Raw genomic sequence first — 18,530 nt, 5'->3', positions numbered from 1 at the left:
GCCCCATGGCAGTGGATGAGGAAGAATTCAGTATTCTCGCAGCTCAGAACCGCAATGCCTCCAATCTCTGTGGCAGAGGTACAAACAATGACCCCATGTCATAATCCTACCAGTTGAAGGCCGATTTTGGGCGGCCTTCAATGGGTGCGATTACACCTATTTAGGGGGTTTCACCCCCACGCTGTTGGGATTTGCTTGACATCAGGGAGGGGGGGGTTCACCACTCAAACACCATTTTGTCCCCCGCCACACACACATTGCTCCATGCCCTCACCTAAAAACATACATATGTACCTGGACCCCATACCGGTGACAACAATCTTCCGGGCCGCACCCATCAGCCCCTGCGTGCACTTGTGTTCGGAGTGGGTCTTGGCAGGTTTTGGTATTCAGTCGTTGACTGAATACCCAAATGATAGCACAGTCCAGACTTTAAGCTGGTGCCTCTCTCAAGAGCAGATTAACTACACTGTAAGAGGCAGGTAATGGGAAAGGTAATCCTTTAGGGCCAATCTCTGGCCTGATGAGGATCACTGGGGTTATTATGACAGGTTCCTACTTCCCTGCATGTAAGGATCTTGCTGGCCAGGCAAATGCTATGCAAGCCAGACATTTCATACTGCATTAGTTCTATTCCATTCCCAAGGTAAGCAAGACACGGAAGAGCCAAGTTTCGGGAGAAGGGAAAGAAGAGTACAAGCATGACACTTTGATTATTGGAAGAGCAAATTAACTCTGCAAGTTCCCTCCTGCACCTACAGTACTTTGGGCAAGCTTTAGTCATTGTAGAGCGTTCCCATTGTTATGCCATTGTATTTAAACTGGTCTACCTATTTTAGAATGCCTACTCCAACATTCAAAATGCAGCTAACTGCGAATCGCAGGTTGTACTGGCATGTCAGGAGGCACTGTGTTCACAACAGGGGCTCCTTGGGTCAGACACAGCCTACAGCGGAAATCCAAGAGTAAGGGTCCTGAAGCACAAGGCTAGGGGCCAGAAATTCTCTGAAAGTCATGCCCTTAGGAAGTAGTTTTGGGTTTCCTATGAAATTCTGAAATGAAAAAACACGGCTGAGTAAATTAACTGGAAGGAACAACAAGAATACACATTCACTTTTTAGAGCTACATACATCAGATCACACCTGATTTAGGTCAGATCACACTTTATTTCAGTACAGGGGACAATGTCAGATCACATCCATGTCCTCGGCTGCCTCAACGCAAGGCTGGTTTCATTACAGCCGGGACACAACAGGACCAAACAGCAATCCAGAGGGACTTGCTGCTGCCCCCATGGATAGGGCGATGTAAACCAATAATCAAGGAGCTGTATCGAGATCCACCTTCAACAGTCAGTTTCAATTATTGTTCTTGGAGGGAAGGAAAGAGACATCAATAGATGAGGCGAGGTACTGTGACCACTGGCATTAAATGTCTGGTGCTCCAATTGTGGTTCTTCACTGACCCACAAACCATTGGTTGCTTATTTATCAGTTCACCATCAAGTCAATGGAAAGGCTTAGAAAGGGATTTGAAGCATAACATTTATAAAAAAAATATAAAATAAATTACAGATCAATTGCCAGGAAATGCATTTAAGGGAAGGGATAATCTGGTCGGGGACAGGGTGCTTGTACCGTGCAGAATAGCACCACATTTGCAGCACTGTTATGGAGAGGGTAAGTAGTCCGGGGAGAAAGACCATGGGATAGTAGGGCACAATTTGATCCATTGTTAAATTCTTAATAGGGAGGTGAAGCTCCTGTGGAAAAATAGACATGTCACTAGTACCACTCATCCCTTCACTCTAGGAGATTAGGCAAGGGTACATCAGAGAGAAAATCATCCATATTAGGGATTTCCCCCATGGGAAAGGAGCAGTGTAGCAGCTTAAGGGCTAGATTCCAGCTGGGAGATGTAAGTGAAGAGCATGGCCATGCCAGCAAGATGATGTTGAAAGCACAATCACAATACAGGTGAGAAGGAAAACCATTACAAATGGGAGTTGAGAAGGGCAAGGCAATAGATGCGGGCAGAGCGAATATGGCCAGAGAGCCACGCCGGACATCAGAAATAGCAAACAACTCAAGCGCTGAGAGTCAGAGACATGGAAGGCTGACTAGGCAGGGAAGAATGAGAGAGCAGGAGTGAGGGACAAGAACGACAGAATGGGAGTGGTTGAGAAGCAGGGAAGAGAAAATCAGACTGATAAGCAAAGGAGAGAATAAAAGGTGTTAGAGGACTAGGAGGGAAGCAACGTGAGAAAAGGGAAAGGCAGCGTCACTGAAAGAAAAAGCAAGAAAATGGAGAATAAACACGTAAAGAGAAGGAATGCAAAAACTTGGAGAAAGAATTGGTGACAAGTTTATTTCCCCTTTGCTCAGGAAATCCCTCCCCTGTTCAGGATTATTACCCTCTTCCTCCTCAGCAAGACATGTACTTATGTGCATCCTGTAGTGTTGGTTCTCTAGTGTCTTTGGCTGTCAACGTTTTGTTACCCTCAACCATGGTACATGACAGAAGCCAAAACCTTTAGCCACCTTTCTTCCACCTCTAGCCAGCCTGTTCTATGGAAATCCTGGCAGGTAAAGCCTCTCCCCAAAGGTTCCTTCAAGGGGACGCAACTCCTGGGGAAAGCCTACATGCATCAGGTTGGGCTCTGTTTGAGCAGAGGCCAATGGGGTGGCAACCTCGCCTTATTATAGCATTGAATGGGGGTTCCTGCCAGGACCACATCAATTTTGAAGTCTTCCTTGCACGCGAACACTGTGGTAGCAAATCCACTCAGGCTTATACTGTTGTGGCAGCCCTCCTCAAAGGATCACACTGTGGTGGCAGGCATCCTTCCTCACCACCTCACATTATGGTAAGGACACCAATAATTACAGGCTTGCCCTGTGGCGGGTTATACCTTCACAAGCACACACTGAGGTGGGGACATCCCTTAACCCCACAGGATGATTGTGGTGAACATCCCCACCACATAGAATCATACTGTGGTGATGACATACCCTTACAGTCACGGTGGTAGTAACATCTAGTCTTACTGTGGTGATGGCTTTCCTCACAGGGTCAGACTGTGGTGTCCCCAACCCCTCACAGGCTTAAATTGTAGAAGCAGCACCCCAACTCAGGGGCTTCCATGGTGTTGACAGGCCCACTCACATGCTATGCCTATGGTGGCAGTCTCCCTCACAGGCTCACTCTGTGATGGCCATCCTCCTTACAGGCTTACACTGTAGTGTTACATCTCTCACAGAATCGTACTGGGATGGCAGGTCCCCCCCATCACAGACTCACACTGCGGTGGTGCTTAAAGGGGCCTGTTCCATGTCGGTTTCGGTATCCAGAAAGATCAGGATCAGCCTCATCGCTGTTCAGGCTGGTTGCATCAGACATCCCTGCCAGATGCTCAACCGAGTCGAACTTTTGGAGATCTGATGCAATGGTTAGCAAGCTGAGCACTGAAGAGGTGTCTGAGCATGGGCACTCGGCACCCAGTTGGCCCGCTTCCACAGGGTAAATGGCCTCAGCACCTACTGGGGAAGCACGTCGCGAGACGAGTCGTTGCAGGCGCCGCGCGTGGATTTGTTCACTGATCTGCTCCAAATTACGCAAGGCCACTGAATACCTGGTCTTGGCCTGCAAGACCTTCTGCTCCAGTTCAGTTACTCTTGCTTTGTGCTCCTACAGGAAAATAAGAAAAAGGGATATGTTATGCAAGAATGCCCGAGTCGCCCAACTCAAATAACAAAAGCTAAAACACGTGGCATTCTGAAATCAGTATCCTGCCACAAAAGAAAGTCACAAACAGGTCCTGTCGTCCACAGTCCATGCATGCCTCCAAAACCAAATGCCCTACACGGTAAGACTCAGTCGCCTGCCCCTCCACAACGCAAGACTGAATGTCTGAGATCATCCTGCACCAAACGGCCTCTCTCAAACTGATGTAATCAAAAAGTAACAAAACAAGCTTCCTGCACTAAAGGTACTTTAACAAAACACTGTCACCATTCCATGCCCAAGCACATCCACTGTGCTGCGACCCTCACCACAGCATCTTGGCCACCGGGGATGGCTTACTGAAGGATAAGTCCTGCTGGGCCCACTATCCCGTCGGCTTCTTTACAATATGGCTGCCGCTGCCCCAGCCTTGCCTCCTGAAACCTGGGCAGCCCGTGTACTGCCTTTGCAGTCGGCGGATTGGTTGGGCAAGAGCCATATGGAGGATGCTACAGGGAGCTGGGAGGCGAAGTCGGCCCCCATCGAATGTCCACCTCAAAGGGCTGTGTCCCCTGTTCGGGCAGCCCATGTACACAACCCCCACACCCCCCTCGAGCTCGATGGATGACACCCCTGATACCAAACCTACACTATCCTACCACAAAGATCCATGTACCTGGAGTCCAGGTAACCGCGCGCCCCTGCGTCCATCCCTCTAGGTAAGACAATCCGAGATCCTCCCACTCTCCCTGCTGACCATATGGATGACTGGTTCTACCCTTTGCTCTTTCCTATGACACATTCACCAGGGTATTTAGGCGTCCAGTGGGTGGCCTTTGCATAGCAAACCTATGAGAAGCCCAAGATCCTGATGCATGGCTGAGGCCCCCAGCACTGCAGTCTCTCCTCACCACAATCTCACACCCCCCACCACATTCCTGACACCAGCTCTACCAGCACAGCGGTCAGAGACTCCTCTGAATAAGCAGCGTATTGGCTATTACAGCGCCAGATGGAAGAGGTCACCAGTACAATCCAGCATGTTCGTTCCCACAGATACAGCTTATAGCCACTACCTTCTACCCACCCTCTTCCCATTTCTCCCACCAGCAAACACCTGCAAAATCACTAAGTCCACGCCAGGCACTGCCTACTTCGACAAAACGTATTCTATTTGACAGGCTTGTCCCCACCTCCCCTCACTTACTCACTGGGCCTACCCAAACACACCCCCTTCCATCCCAAACTTAATTGCACACCTACATTTTGCTCACTCAGAGCAGTAACTACTAGTGTTACTACCACACCACCAAGATCCTCACTCCTCCCCAGCCCTACAGCATGCCGTCACTGCTCATAAAGTACTCCACCTACATCACAATAGAACTGCAAGCCTATCCCACCCCAGCCTTAGCACTCATCGACTACTCAAATTATGTTCCAGAACCTTCACAGTAATACCATAGTTGTCCAGTTTTACATGCCCCATTGTGGGAGTGGCCAGAGCCACTAGGCTTTCTACGTGCACAAACAGCACAGCCATCAATGCTACCCCTGCCATGCTCAACCTGCCTCCAACCAGCCCTGTCCCTCTTCCACCAGTGAATCAGGCTGTTTAACTCAAATGTGAACTGAGTAATGTACGCAAACTTGGAGCACGCGGTGTATGACATCATTGACCACCACTTACATGCTACCACCAAATCCTGGCTCCAGAGAGCCTCTGGGCTGTCGTTATCGTTTCCGCCAAACTACTTCATCTTCAGGGCTGACCACACTGATACCCCGGGAGGCAGAGGCGCCCTTATTGTCAAATCTTCCAACCTCATTAAAACTACCCTCACGTCTCCCTTGGCAGGCTACAAAACTCAGCTCATAAAACTCACAATCAGCCTGCATATAAATATATATAAAGTATAACCTCCTCCTCCTCTACCGGCAACCCAATTCCATCAGCCCCCCTTGAGTCTGACATACCCCTCCTTATCACTCCCCTGATCAAGCCAGCCAAAAAATGAATTGTTCTAGGTGACTTTCAATTGGGCTCCACCGATCCCACCGACACCAAAGCAGCCTCACTTATCCGTTCACTACATGATATGAACTTCACTCAATTAGTTTCAGCCCCTACACATGCCAAATGTCGCATTCTAGATTGGATTCCTATAACCAATACCACTATCAATATCTCTTCCATCAGCCCGGTGCCCTGGTCGGATCGTTTCTAAATATAATTTGACCTCTCTCATTACTCTTAGTCACCTCTTTCTCGTCCCAATACTGTCAGAAGTAAAATGTGGGGAAATTAAGGGAGCTGCTCTACAGTAGCCTATAAAGGCCGACACCCTCATCACAGCACAACTCTATTCTGGTCTGAAACGCCCATACACCCACGCAGGAGAGCCTAAAGCCCACACTACGGACCTGCCTCTCCCCTGCACTACCAGTAAACAATAGGCCCTAAGATCTAGCAAACCACTACCACCAGAGCCTCCTCCATACCATGGACCAGCATGCCCCCCTAAAATCTAAAACACCTAAACCACTAAAGCACAGTATCAATTGGTCCACAGAAGAGCTTATCACAATTCGCAGAGGCAAGAGAGTGTTAGAACATCTTTGCAGGAAGCACCCTACTCCTGTAAATTGCATAATCCTCTCCAACGCCACCAAGTCATACAAGAAAGTGGTAATCGGTCACAAAGCGAACACATATGATACCAGAATTTTCAATGCAAGTTCAAATGCCAAAGAACTATTCACTATTCTTACAGAATTGGAAAACCCTGTCACTACAAACACTCAAATTAGGTCGGAAAAATCTTGGTGCACAACCATTCAATAAAATGTACCTACTACGCAACAAAATAAGTGCAAAAAAACCACATCTGGCCACTAAATCCTCACCACCAATTACCCTGATGCTTCCTACACCCCTAACTCTGTTGTGCCTCCTCTGTTCTTCTCACAAGTGGCCCAAGTAAAGGTCCTTGATACCATCCAAACTTTGAAACCACCCAACTGTAAGGGAGATACCTGCCAGGTGCAGATTGTCAAGCTCTGTGCTACAACCTTGGCTCCTATTATCACAGATTTCATCAACACTTCTGCCAATGTTGTGCCTACCAGTATTAAATCAGCCTGTGTCACCACGCTCCTCAGAAAACCATCACTTGACCCTGCTCTGACAACAACCTACCACCCATCACCACTTTCCCCTTGTTGCTCAAAATTCTAGACTGCATCGCCTATTCCCAAGCACAACCATTTCTAGAATCCCACCACCTCCGAGGAGCAATTCAGTCAGGTTTCCGACCCAAACACAGTAGCGAAACAGCCATGCATGATCTTAAAACGCAACTTGACGCATTTGTGATTCAGGCAACCTAGCCATTATTCTCCTCCTCAACCTCTTAGCAGCATCTGACCTGGTGGACCATGACACGCTCTGCCAGCAACATGGGATGAATCTTTTCTTAACGAATGCACCTCAAAAGTGCTCATTGGTAACACAGCAGCTGACCCTATCCCAGTCACCCTTGGTGTCCCACAAGGCTCCTGCTTGTCACCCACCCTCTACAACACATACACTAAGCCATTATCCAACATCCTTGACTCACTTGGCATCATCTTCATGAACGTCGCTGATGACACCCAAATCCTCATCCCTATTACAGGCAACCACATCGAAAACACTGTCGCCATTAACAGGGTTTATGGTACCATTCAAAAACTGGATGGCCACTGTGAGAAACCTGATGGTGTCCTCATATCTATTCCCCACGGATCCTCTTCTCAGATGGACAGGGAAAGACCATCGGTTTTGGACCCTGAACCTGGTTGGAAAAGCGAGGGAGGATCACCTGGGTGGAGGGTCCCTGGGGACTGGGACTGATGTCCTCAGGTGAGACAGTATTCTGCATTCCCTCTTTCATGAAGAATCCTCTACCCCAGAGGCAGTTATGGGATATTGTTATACACGTCTCATTGAACAAGAAAATAACAAGAAGATCACCAGTCCAGAAGCATCAGAAAGAGAGGGAAAAGAAAAAGGGTTAAGGGTATGTTAGGCGAGACATGGTATGCCCCCTTTCCCTATTGAAGACCAACCTAACCCTCCTCCGGCCTTTATAGGCTACTGTAGAGCAGCTCCCCTCATTTGCAGTACTGGGACGAGAAAGAGGTGACTAAGTGTAATGAACACTAAAACTCAATTATCACCGCTTTGGTACTGGGACGAGAAAGATGCCTGCAGAGTACTGGGAGGTTCAGGCATGTCCCAATAACTATCGTCAGGCAAGACTAATTATGTATCCACACCTGCAACCAGTCAATAGGCTGCAGGTGTATAAAGGAAGAGCAGTAGAACAGCAGGGAGCAACAAGGAGACCTGGGTGAGAGAAACCAGCAGCCATGGTGGGTCTGTGAGGAAGCCAGGATGCCGGTCGATGCCCAGAAGACCTGGGGAGCCCAAGGTAAGTTGGGCTTTAACAGGTGTAGGAGCCTCCATGTTAGGCAGCATGTAGCTGGACATGCAAAGAAGCAGGAAAGAAGAAGGGATGCCGTCCACGTCCATGCCGATGAAGTAGAGCCACCAGTGTATGCAGGCGAGCAACCGGATTGCGAGCAAAGCTTGCAGAGGACGGTCCACGGGCCGGAGTAGCAGAACGAAGCCAGCAGGAGCTGTCGGAGAGGACGCAGAGGACCGGTGAGTGTCGGGGAAGTCACTCAGTGCCGGGGCGCTTCTTGAGGGCTGCACATAGGTAACGAACTGCCCTATTATGCTTATTGAATGTAGAACAAAATTAAAACCCAAAACAAAGCTAAAATATGCATATTGAATAGCAAACTGAATGAAAACTTGAAACAGAGGCAAGGTATGCATAATGAATACCGAACTGAATAAAACTTTATGGGCAAAGCTAATAACGGATTGAAGCCAAAAGGGAAAGTGCCCATTTGAAAGAAGCCTACAGAAAAGAGCCCAAGTGTGAAACAGTGTAACAGAAAGGTGGGGCATGAACCAGACAACCAGAAATTGAACTTTATGAATGGGCACAGTGCGGCAAGGCCAAAGACTGGCAAGAGATGTGTGACATGTTGTGGCCAAGCCAAGAGGGTAACTAGGAAAAGCCAGGAAAGTGTGGAACTGCCCATAAAGTCAACAAGCTGGCTAAGGAAAACTTAATGATATGATACGATATGGCATTTGTAACGCGCCTATACACAAGTGTTTCAAGGCACAAAGAATGTGAATCTGTACACAGGTGCAAGTATAGAATAACCTGTTTGGGCTGGAGAGCCTAAGTGTCCGGGGTTGCGCGATCTCTTATGGGTGGACCGTGTAGTCTGACAACTGCACCTAGACCAGTGAGCCCTAAATTGTGAAAGTTAAAGACATTGTGAAATAAAACAAGGATAAGCACTGTAAGCAAACTGGTACTACCATCTAGAAGGAGGGCCAGGTCTTATTTATTTATGTGTTCCTAATGTGCCGAAAGCATGCAAGCATCAGGGCGCAGAGACATAAAACAAGGCACAATAGACGAACAACAGGGGTGCTGGAAGAATTTCTGTCTATATGGAGATTTACTTGAAAAGGTGAGTTTTAAGGTGCTTCCTGAAGATTCTGTGATTAGGTTCTAGGCGAATAGCCAGAGGAAGTTTGTTCCACTGCTGAGCCGCCTGAACAGGAAATGATTTCCCGGCACCCGTCACTCGATTAGCCGGCGGCACCTGCAGCCTACCATGTGCCTCCGATCTCAGAGTCCTGTTAGAGGTGTAACTTATGAACTTAGACCTGAGGTACGTCGCAGCCACCCCATACAAGCATCTGTGCACTAGCGTCATGGCTTTGAAAAGGATTCTGTCCTCAATCCTGAGCCAGTGTAGTGCTCTCCTTCCTTCTGTCACATGGTCTCTTCTGTTAATCCCTTTTACCACGCGTACCACGTTGTTCTCCATTATCTGATATTTCTGAATGCATTTCTTCGAGTTGCCATAATCCAGGTGCGACAGAATGATGGCCCTAGCAATAGTGGCTGAGTTCTTTTCATTTAGAAGGGGGCGGATGGCTCTCAAGAGCCGAATGTAGTAGGAATTATTTTTATGAAGGTAATTAGTCTGAGCCTCTGTGCCCAAAGTGGCCTCCATCGTCATCCCAAGAGTTTTCACTTGGGTAACTACCTTAATGCACAAGTCTTTGACAACAAACTCATCATATTCTACCCCTAGCTTGGCTCTCGCTTGTCGTGAGCCAAATATCATCAACTCGTTGTTTTTGCTATTTAGGCACATCCAATTGCCTTCCATCCACTTATCTATTATACCATATAATGCAATGACCTTAGCCTTATCTGTTTGGTAATCACCCACTAACTCCAACACCAGCTGTGTATCATCGGCGTAATTGGTAAAATATACGTCGATGGATTCTAAAAGTACACAGAAGCATTTCATAAAGAGATAGAAGAGGGGATGTACTGGCTCCCTGTGGAACCCCTGCACTTATATGGGCAGGCATCGAGAACTTCTCTTCCCTGTGTACTCTTGCTACTCAATGTGCCAGGAAAGATGCCAGCCAGGCCAGTGCCACCTTGAAGCATCCTGCCGTTTCTCCAAGACCTGCTGTAGTAGTTGATGATCCACAAGATCGAAAGCCCCGCTTAGATCCAATAGCATTACCATCCCTGTCTTGCCCTTATCCACTATGGATAGCATACATGATTGTAAATCGAGCATCGCGGTTTCCGTGCTATGTGCAGCACGGAAGTCCGACTGCTGCTCATGCAATATGTTGTTGGCTTCAACATGAGATTGCAGTTATTACGTCGCTATTTTATCCATAATTTTCAGAATAAAATTGGTGTTGGTTATCGGACACAGGTTGCCAGGGTCCTTAGGATCCAAGCCTGGTTTCTTAATCAGGGGTGTAAGGGTCACCCGATTAATTTGTTTGGGGGGCAATGCCATCATGGAAGGAGGCATTCATTATTTTTGTCAGGACTGGGGCAAACAGTTCCTTGTTCTCTACAATTATTTTGGGAGGAATTAAGTTTTCTGCGCAGGAAGATGGTTTCATCTTTGACAACACTTTAACCATCTCTTCTTCAGAGAGTTGAAGTTCTCTAATTCATAATGCTGCAGTTCTGCGGCATTAGGTGAGTGGACCTCCTTTGAGGCTTCTCTAGCCAGGATAATGGACTCTCTGGCTTTGTGAATTTTATATGCAAATGCCCTTTTCACCAGTTCACAGTGCTCCTCTGTTGGAACATGTGGGGGGGACAGAGCTTTGGGTGTTTCAAACGAGTTGAGAATGTCAAAGAGTTTGCTTGTCGAGTTAGGAGCAGCTTCAATCAGCTCATTATAATGATCGGCTTTGGCCTCTCTAATACCCCTTCTGTATTTAGAGTTGGCGCAATTCCAATGTTCTTTGTTATCCAATGACAGATCCTTTTGCCAATCCTTTCCAATCTTCTTTTCTCAATCTTGAGCTCGCATAGTGTGCTATTGAACCAACTCTGGTGATTGTTGTTCTTCCTAACCATTTTTGATTTGAGGGGAGCATGCTGCTCCACCACGTCAAGTATTTGGTTGGTGTAATACTTCAACATTTGGTCACATGAGTCCCCAATTTGAAAGCTATCGGCTATTTTATGTAGGAATGGTTCATGCTGGTCTGGGCCTAGGCCTTTGAAATTTCTGCTCTGTATCCTAACCAGGTGACCAGGTGTTACATTGAACTTTGAAAGACGGAAACAAATACCAGTTGTTACGCTGTAGTCTTGGGGAAGGAAGCCTGAGACTTTAAAAAAAAAATTAAAATTATGATAATTGTTTTTTTATAACACGCTTAATACCGATGAGGTTTCTAAGCGCGAACCCAGGATTCGAACCTGTGTTGCTGTGTCGTCTTGCTTCCAAGACGAGTGCGTTGCCATTGAGCTATACCACTCGTTCTTGATGAATTACAAATGCTGTCTTGAGGACGGAGCCTCAAGATCCCTTTCTGTTCAACTGTGTTGCTTTGAACTTGGGGAAGGGAACCCCAAGGATTTTGTGGAACTGTATTGCCTTGCACCTGGGGAAAAGAACCCTAAGGATTTGTGGAACTGTTTGAACTTGGAAAAGGTAATCAAGACTTTTGTGGAACTTTCTTGAACTTGGGGGAGGGGAGCTGAAAAGGAAGCTAAGAGCTGGACGAAGCTCAGCACTTTGTGTTGATCACCATTTCTTTCATTATTGACAACCCGATACATTGTTTAGCTTTAGTTGCAAGTACAAGGATAGATTCTGGACACAGACAGACTTTTAAGTTGAACTATTTGACTCAGGCATTCCTTAGTTTTGTTCAGGTAGGGAAATTCCACCTTAACATAGGGCCAGTTAGGCCTTTACCATCCTGACATTTAATTTAATAAACCATTTTGTTTTGAAATTTAAATCTATTGTCTGTGTCTTACTTCATGATGCCTTCACACCACCCACAATCTCTGTCTCAATGACAACAAAACAGAGTTACTCATTGTTGGCTCCCCCACCTCCTCAAAAGCTTTGATGCGGCTTACTCCTCACTTCTCAATGAGAAGGCACTGCAATATCGGTCCTCAAGCAAGTTAGAACCCTGGGGGTCTGTCTGGATGCAGAGCTATACAAGCATATTAATGCCCTCGCATCCTCCACTGCCTATACCTTGTGAGGACGTCCTCACTTCTTTGCCCCAAGGTATCCTCCCCCCCAAGTGGCCATGGAAAGGCCGTCGCTATCGCATCCTGATCCTTGGGGGTGGATATGCGAATGAGGATCACCTGGAGGAGACTTCCTTAGATAAGACATGGCATCCTCTCCCCCCACCCCCTCCCTCTTAAGGTCCCCTCAATTCCCCAGACCTTTGTGGGCTATTCTAGGTCAGATCCCTACATACATAAGCCACTTTAGTAATGGGACGAGGAAGTAGTAACAATAAGAGACAAAAGACTCTAGAACCAACCATGTGTCGTCTAGGGGAGGGAGAAGAGAGAGAGGGGGGGGGAGGGAGAAGAGAGAGAGAGAGAGGGGGGAGGGAGAAAGAGAGAGAGAGGGGGGGGGAGAAGAGAGAGAGAGAGGGGGGGGGAGGGAGAAAGAGAGAGAGAGAGAGGGGGGGAGGGAGAAAGAGAGAGAGAGGGGGGAGGGAGAAAGAGAGAGAGAGAGAGAGAGAGAGAGAGAGAGAGGGGGGGGGAGGGAGAAAGAGAGAAAGAGAGAGAGAGAGAGGGGGAGGGAGAAAGAGAGAAAGAGAGAGAGAGAGAGAGAGAGAGAGAGAGAGAGAGAGAGAGAGAGAGGGGGGAGGGAGAAAGAGAGAAAGAGAAAGAGAGAAAGAGAGAAAGAGAGAAAGAGAGAAAGAGAGAAAGAGAGAAAGAGAGAAAGAGAGAAAGAGAGAGAAAGAGAGAGAAAGAGAGAGAAAGAGAGAGAAAGAGAGAGAAAGAGAGAGAGAGAGAGAGAGAGAGAGAGAGAGAGAGAGAGAGAGAGAGAGAGAGAGAGAGAGAGAGAGAGACTATGGACGTGACCAGACCAAGTATCCCTGGGAAGCCGTGCAGAAGGAAAAGCAAGTACTGGTGCAGTGGATTGAGGAAGCTCACTGAGAGCCGTGACAAGAAAGCAGCAGGCTGCAGGGATGCCGAGAGCAGAGGGGACGCTCTGGGGCGTTTGCAGGTACGGGCAAGCCAGACGAGGCTTACAGGAGCGCTGCGAGAAGTGGCGACACCAGGAGCCGGAGGAAGCAAAAGTAAAACAGACTTCACCGTAGCAGGTGCTACGGTGAACTGCGAGAGAAACCAAAGGCGCCAGTAGAGACTGGCGAGTCCCGTGAAATGGGAAAGGGACACAGCGGCATATAGGAGGCAGCCTGTGTATGGAACTAGCAGGAAGTGAAAAGCTAAAGCAGAGTAAAGATGCAAATGACATTTCACATATAACTAAGCACTTTTTGAATACCGATCTGAATGAAAGTAAGCAGTTTAAATACTGATCTGAATGAAAACAGTTTGGGGGGGGGGACTTATGAATAACCAGGAACTGTGAACTTTGAGAGAACAAGCATTGGCCAGAGCCATTTGAAGGAACTATGTTTTGAAAGAGTAAGCATTGGCCAGTCATATGAACTATACAACAGAAGTGTTTGTTTCAAGAGAAACAAGTATTGGCAAGAGCTACAAGAATATCAGAAAGTGTACCCTTTGCATATTGTTTAACAAGTAAAGGTACAGCATCAAGAGGATCTGAAATGAGCCAGAATTAAATACCACTGTGAAGCTAAAACAGTGGCAGCGTGCATGTGAAGGAGAAATCAGTTAGGTGCATCAGTTGCGTGACCTGTGATGGGTGGATAGTGTGGTCCAACAACTGCGCCTAGACCGAGAACACCCATCAACGGAAAGCCAATTGAAATACCAGAGCTGGTTGGTGAAGCTGAAGGAAACCCAGTGTGAACTGTGATTGAGGATTTGAACTTTGTTAAATTGTTGAGAGACTTGAAGCCTTGGGGAAGGAAATTCCCTTTGTGTTTTGTGAGTTATTTAGAAGCCTTCGAAACCCTTTCTTGGGAGAATATGTGAACTATCTTGAATTGTGGGGAAGGTAGATCCTTTCCTACCCAGAGTTGGAAGATGCTTGGAACTGTTATTTGAACACTTGTTTTGAAGTGGATATCCCTACACAGTGTATACAACTAGATGTGAGGGCAAGTATAGGTTTTGACAGACAGATAAGGAACAAGTTACTTACCCCTGGTAACGTAATTACGACTGGATGTTCCTCCCACGTATTTCTCATCTTTGATATTATCTTTTCCAGCTGCAGCTGCTTCGTAAATGAATTTCGTCAGAGGGCGCTGTGCATCGATTCTGTCGACTCGATGTTCCTTGAGGGCCTCTGTCTCGAGGTCAATGTCATCACCTGTATGTATAGCACGTGCAGCACACGTTGGCTTCAGTTCTGTTTTTCAACATTTTTCTTTGCAGAATTGCACGCTTAGCATCATACTGTATCAGACGCTAAAGGAATGTAAAGTGTAATGCCTGGAAATTCTACCGTGTGGTAGGTTGGGAGGGGCGTTGAGGAATATGTGGGAGGAACATCCAGTCGAAAGAACATTACCAGGGGTAAGTAACTTGTTCTTCGAATGGATTGTGTCCTGCCACGTATTCCTAATCTATGATAAACTCCCAAAGCAGTGTTGGTTTTGGAGGTGGGAGTAAGACATTTCAGAATTCATTTTAGTCATGGACCGAATGAAGGACTGCCTTCCCAAATCCTCCTTTCTGAGGTGAAGACGAGTCTAGACAGTAATGTTTTACAAAAGTATGGATGGTAGACCAAGTGGCTGCCGCACAGATGTCCCTTATTGGCACCCCTCTTTGTAGGACAGAAGATGTTGCCATGCCCCTCGCAGAATGGGCTCTTAGGCCTTCTGGAGGGTCTTACCCAGCTAATCTACAGCATTCTCCAATGCTCAGAATAATCCATCTGGACAGGGTTTGTTTTGTAAGTGCTAGGCCGAATTTATGACCCATGCATCCAATGAAGAGCTGATCATCTTGGCGAATCTTTGCCATTCGTGAAATATGAAAACTTCTTGGGTCAAATCCGTGTAGCCTCTCCTTTCCAGGATGAGGCGGTGGGTAAAAAGTTGGTAAAACAATCTTTTGAGATAAATGGAATTCAGAGACTATTTTATGTAGAAACTAAGGTTTTACCTTAAGAACAACCTTGCCTCTATAAAATAAATTGTAAAAGGGGGTTTGCAAGTGAACACCTGCAACTCAGTCACCCTGCAGGCTGGTGTAAGAGCTACGAGTAAAATGGTCTGAAATGTTAGAAGTCTTAATGGACACGAATCAAGAGGTTCAAAATGAGCACACACAAGACATTTCAAGACAAGATTCCAATCTCAAACAGGGACTTGAAAAGGAGTTGGGGGAAACACATAGGGGAGCCCCTTGAGAAATTGTATGATTAAAGGAATTTTAAAGTACGACTTCCTCAGAAGATTGTTAAAAATTGAAAGCGCTGCCAAATAACCTTTAACGGTTCCAATCTGGAGCCACAGATTGGCTAAATGTAGCAAGAAAGACACCACCATAGGCGTATTACATTGAAATGGATCCACATTCTCATCTCTGCACTAGTCACAGAACCTGTTCCAACTGCAACAGTATACAGATTTGGTTGCTGTCCTTCTGACTGAAAGCATAAACTCCATAACGTTATCCGGGAGGTCCCAATCCTTACATCTCAACCTCTCAGAAATCATGCGTGAAGGTTGAGTGTCTTGACCTCTGGCTGAAGAACCCAACCCTCCTCTTGCAAGAGAAGGTCATCTCTTTGCGGAAGACGCATTGGAAGGCAGATGGACATGTCCAGAAGGTCCGGGTACCAGGTCCACGGGACCAATCCGGAGCAATTAAGATCATGGATTTCCTGAACTTTCTAAACCTACTGATTACGTGAGGAATGACGGGGACTGGAGGAAACGCGTACAGGAGTGGACATTCCCGGTCAACTACGAACGCATCCCCAAGAGGTCCTCTTGGGGAAATTCCCTTGAGCAGAGCAGTTCGCACTTCTGGTTGACACTGGTCGCAAACAGGTCTATTTGAGGGGTTCGCCAAAGGGTTAAGCCCGGCGAAGTGAAGGGCGATAAGGATTCCTGCTGTTTGCCTGGGGCTGGGAGCTTGCCTGCCTGCACTTCTTCCAATACCCTTTGAAAGGCAGAGACGGTGAAGAGGCAGTGAAGAGTCGAAGGAGTCCAAGGAAGTTCGAGGGAGCTTGAGGCCAACTTTTGAACTTGGCTGTGTTACAAGTACTGTGCGGCAATGAAAGATGTCTATCCCACCAAAACACGCGGACAGCGGAGATTGGAAGCGGCGCTGTTAGAAAAACCAGCTACCCCAGTGACCGCAATCCATGCTAACTCCCACGACCCTGCCCACACAGACTTTGCTACCAGCAACGAGCCGGTCCCTCCATCAGCTATCAGAGCACCCCCAGACGATCTTCAAGCAAGTGACTGTATGGAGAGAGTTACTGGGAACTGTATGAATGATTGTGCAGTGGATGACACTAATATGCACATTGCACTGGCACACCCCCATGAATACCTTCCGGAAGCAATTAATGAGGTGACCACGGGCTGTATACCGGTTGTGATGGACCTCATAGGGGGGAGAAGGGGTAATATGGGCGCCGCTGTGGCAATGGTCGACCTCAGCATCAGTAATGCCACAACAACGCCAGATACTTGTCAGGTGGTGACGGAGAGCAACACATCTGATGCACACAACCTTCCCGCGACAGTGAGTGACACGAACCAAATGAATACGGTGTTTGGACGTCTGGGACGGTCTCCAAGTGTGGCGTGCCGTCACGGCAACATTTGTACCCCTCTAAGTCCAACACCAGCATTCATGTCCCGTGGTGAGTTACCTCACAGCCGCCTTTTCAGTGTGGTCTCTTCAATAGGCTCCGTAGGTGAATCCACACTTACAGAGTTTCACTGTGCTTCCAATTGTGGCTTGAATTGTGAAGACGAAGATGTTGTCTTTAAATGCCCAGATGACGATGTGGTAAGAGAGCGAGGAAATCCAGCAGGCGACCTCTGGACGCCATTGACAGGAAAGCACAAATCTACCTTTGCCAATGCCATTGCAGTTGGCATGGATCGTAGAAATTTACTTGAGGTTGTGAACAAACTGCTGGCCGATTTAACAAGCATCGAAAGGCGACACAGGAACAACGACGGATGTCCAGTTGACTATAGATCAGTCTATGAGGCCGCCCTACGAAGAAAGGGCGTCCTCGCCCAACTCTGCGCAACAGAAAATCCATCGAGTCTGCTGCCTAGCTAAACGCAGAAGAATGGATGAAAGTATTTCACCAAGCCTTAGATGTTCACAAAACAAAAAGGCAAAAAGGTCTTATCCCCACTCCTTATTGAATGTAACCTACCCAAGGGAATCTCTGCAACTATAACAAAGTAGGGGCGCAACACAATTGACATTAAGTGAAGACGATCTAGAGCAAGTGTCCTCCAAATCCTCACTTTTGGAGCGGCCGTTTCCGAAGATTAGACGCTGTGTCATTCGCAAAAAAAGAAGTGCGTGCCGTGGAGAGCCTGAGCAGGCAGCACTAGGAATTGTGCAAAACTCCTAAGACCTGCAGGCCCCGATTTTGAATGTGCATGTCCATCGCCCCGTTTCTCAAAATGTACGAGCAACTTAATGACAACTTGAAAGATCTGGCTTCTGTAGTCCATACATTGACAAACAATGTATGTAAGATTGAACAAGAGTCCACCAACCGCAAGGCGGTTTTGCAAGAGATGAACAAGAAGATGGATGCAATGTTTGCAGCCCTGTTAGAGAACGTAAGAAATGCCAACATTGACAAAAAACTTTTGGCGGAGGTCGCAAAAGAAGCCTTGAACAGCTTTCAAAAAGACACAACATCGAATGGACCGTCAGCTGTTGCCAAGTGTCAGAGATGTAATCCTGCAACAGTATTGGACATCTGTGTTTCTTGTTCCAGATTAGAAAATAGCTATCTACCTAACAACCAGGCATGTGTAGCAGAAATGCCAAAGGAAAATTCGGAACCTATGAAAAGTACACTTGGCATACAGGCTTCGTCAGCAGCTCCTCCAGAACCAGTAAGGTCTGTTGACTTAACTGGTATTGACGAGCCTAGTTTGCCCGTCACTATTCTGTCTAGGGATCCTTGCTCCGACACAATAAAGGCACAAATTCATAGCAGTAGAGATTCAAGCGTGACTGAC

The 18,530-nt window shown here is 47.2% G+C and overlaps 1 protein-coding gene across 2 annotated transcripts in view; it reads right to left on the bottom strand.

Annotated features, from left to right (window-relative positions):
• Window positions 1–1,147: 1,147 nt before the first annotated feature.
• Window positions 1,148–18,530, bottom strand: part of SH3BP5L (SH3 binding domain protein 5 like) — a 264,169-nt gene continuing 246,786 nt past the window's right edge. For both annotated transcript variants that reach the window (XM_069634801.1, XM_069634800.1), the window contains one exon: window positions 1,148–3,688. In XM_069634801.1, coding sequence (XP_069490902.1) covers window positions 3,290–3,688 — 399 coding nt within the window. In that variant the 3' untranslated portion in view covers window positions 1,148–3,289. The remainder of the gene's footprint in view (window positions 3,689–18,530) is intronic.

The sequence above is a fragment of the Ambystoma mexicanum genome, chromosome 13, assembly GCF_040938575.1.
Source record: "Ambystoma mexicanum isolate Mex_15411 chromosome 13, UKY_AmexF1_1, whole genome shotgun sequence".
NCBI classification, from domain to species: Eukaryota; Metazoa; Chordata; class Amphibia; order Caudata; family Ambystomatidae; genus Ambystoma; species Ambystoma mexicanum.
This window is presented reverse-complemented; position numbering and strand designations above follow the sequence as displayed.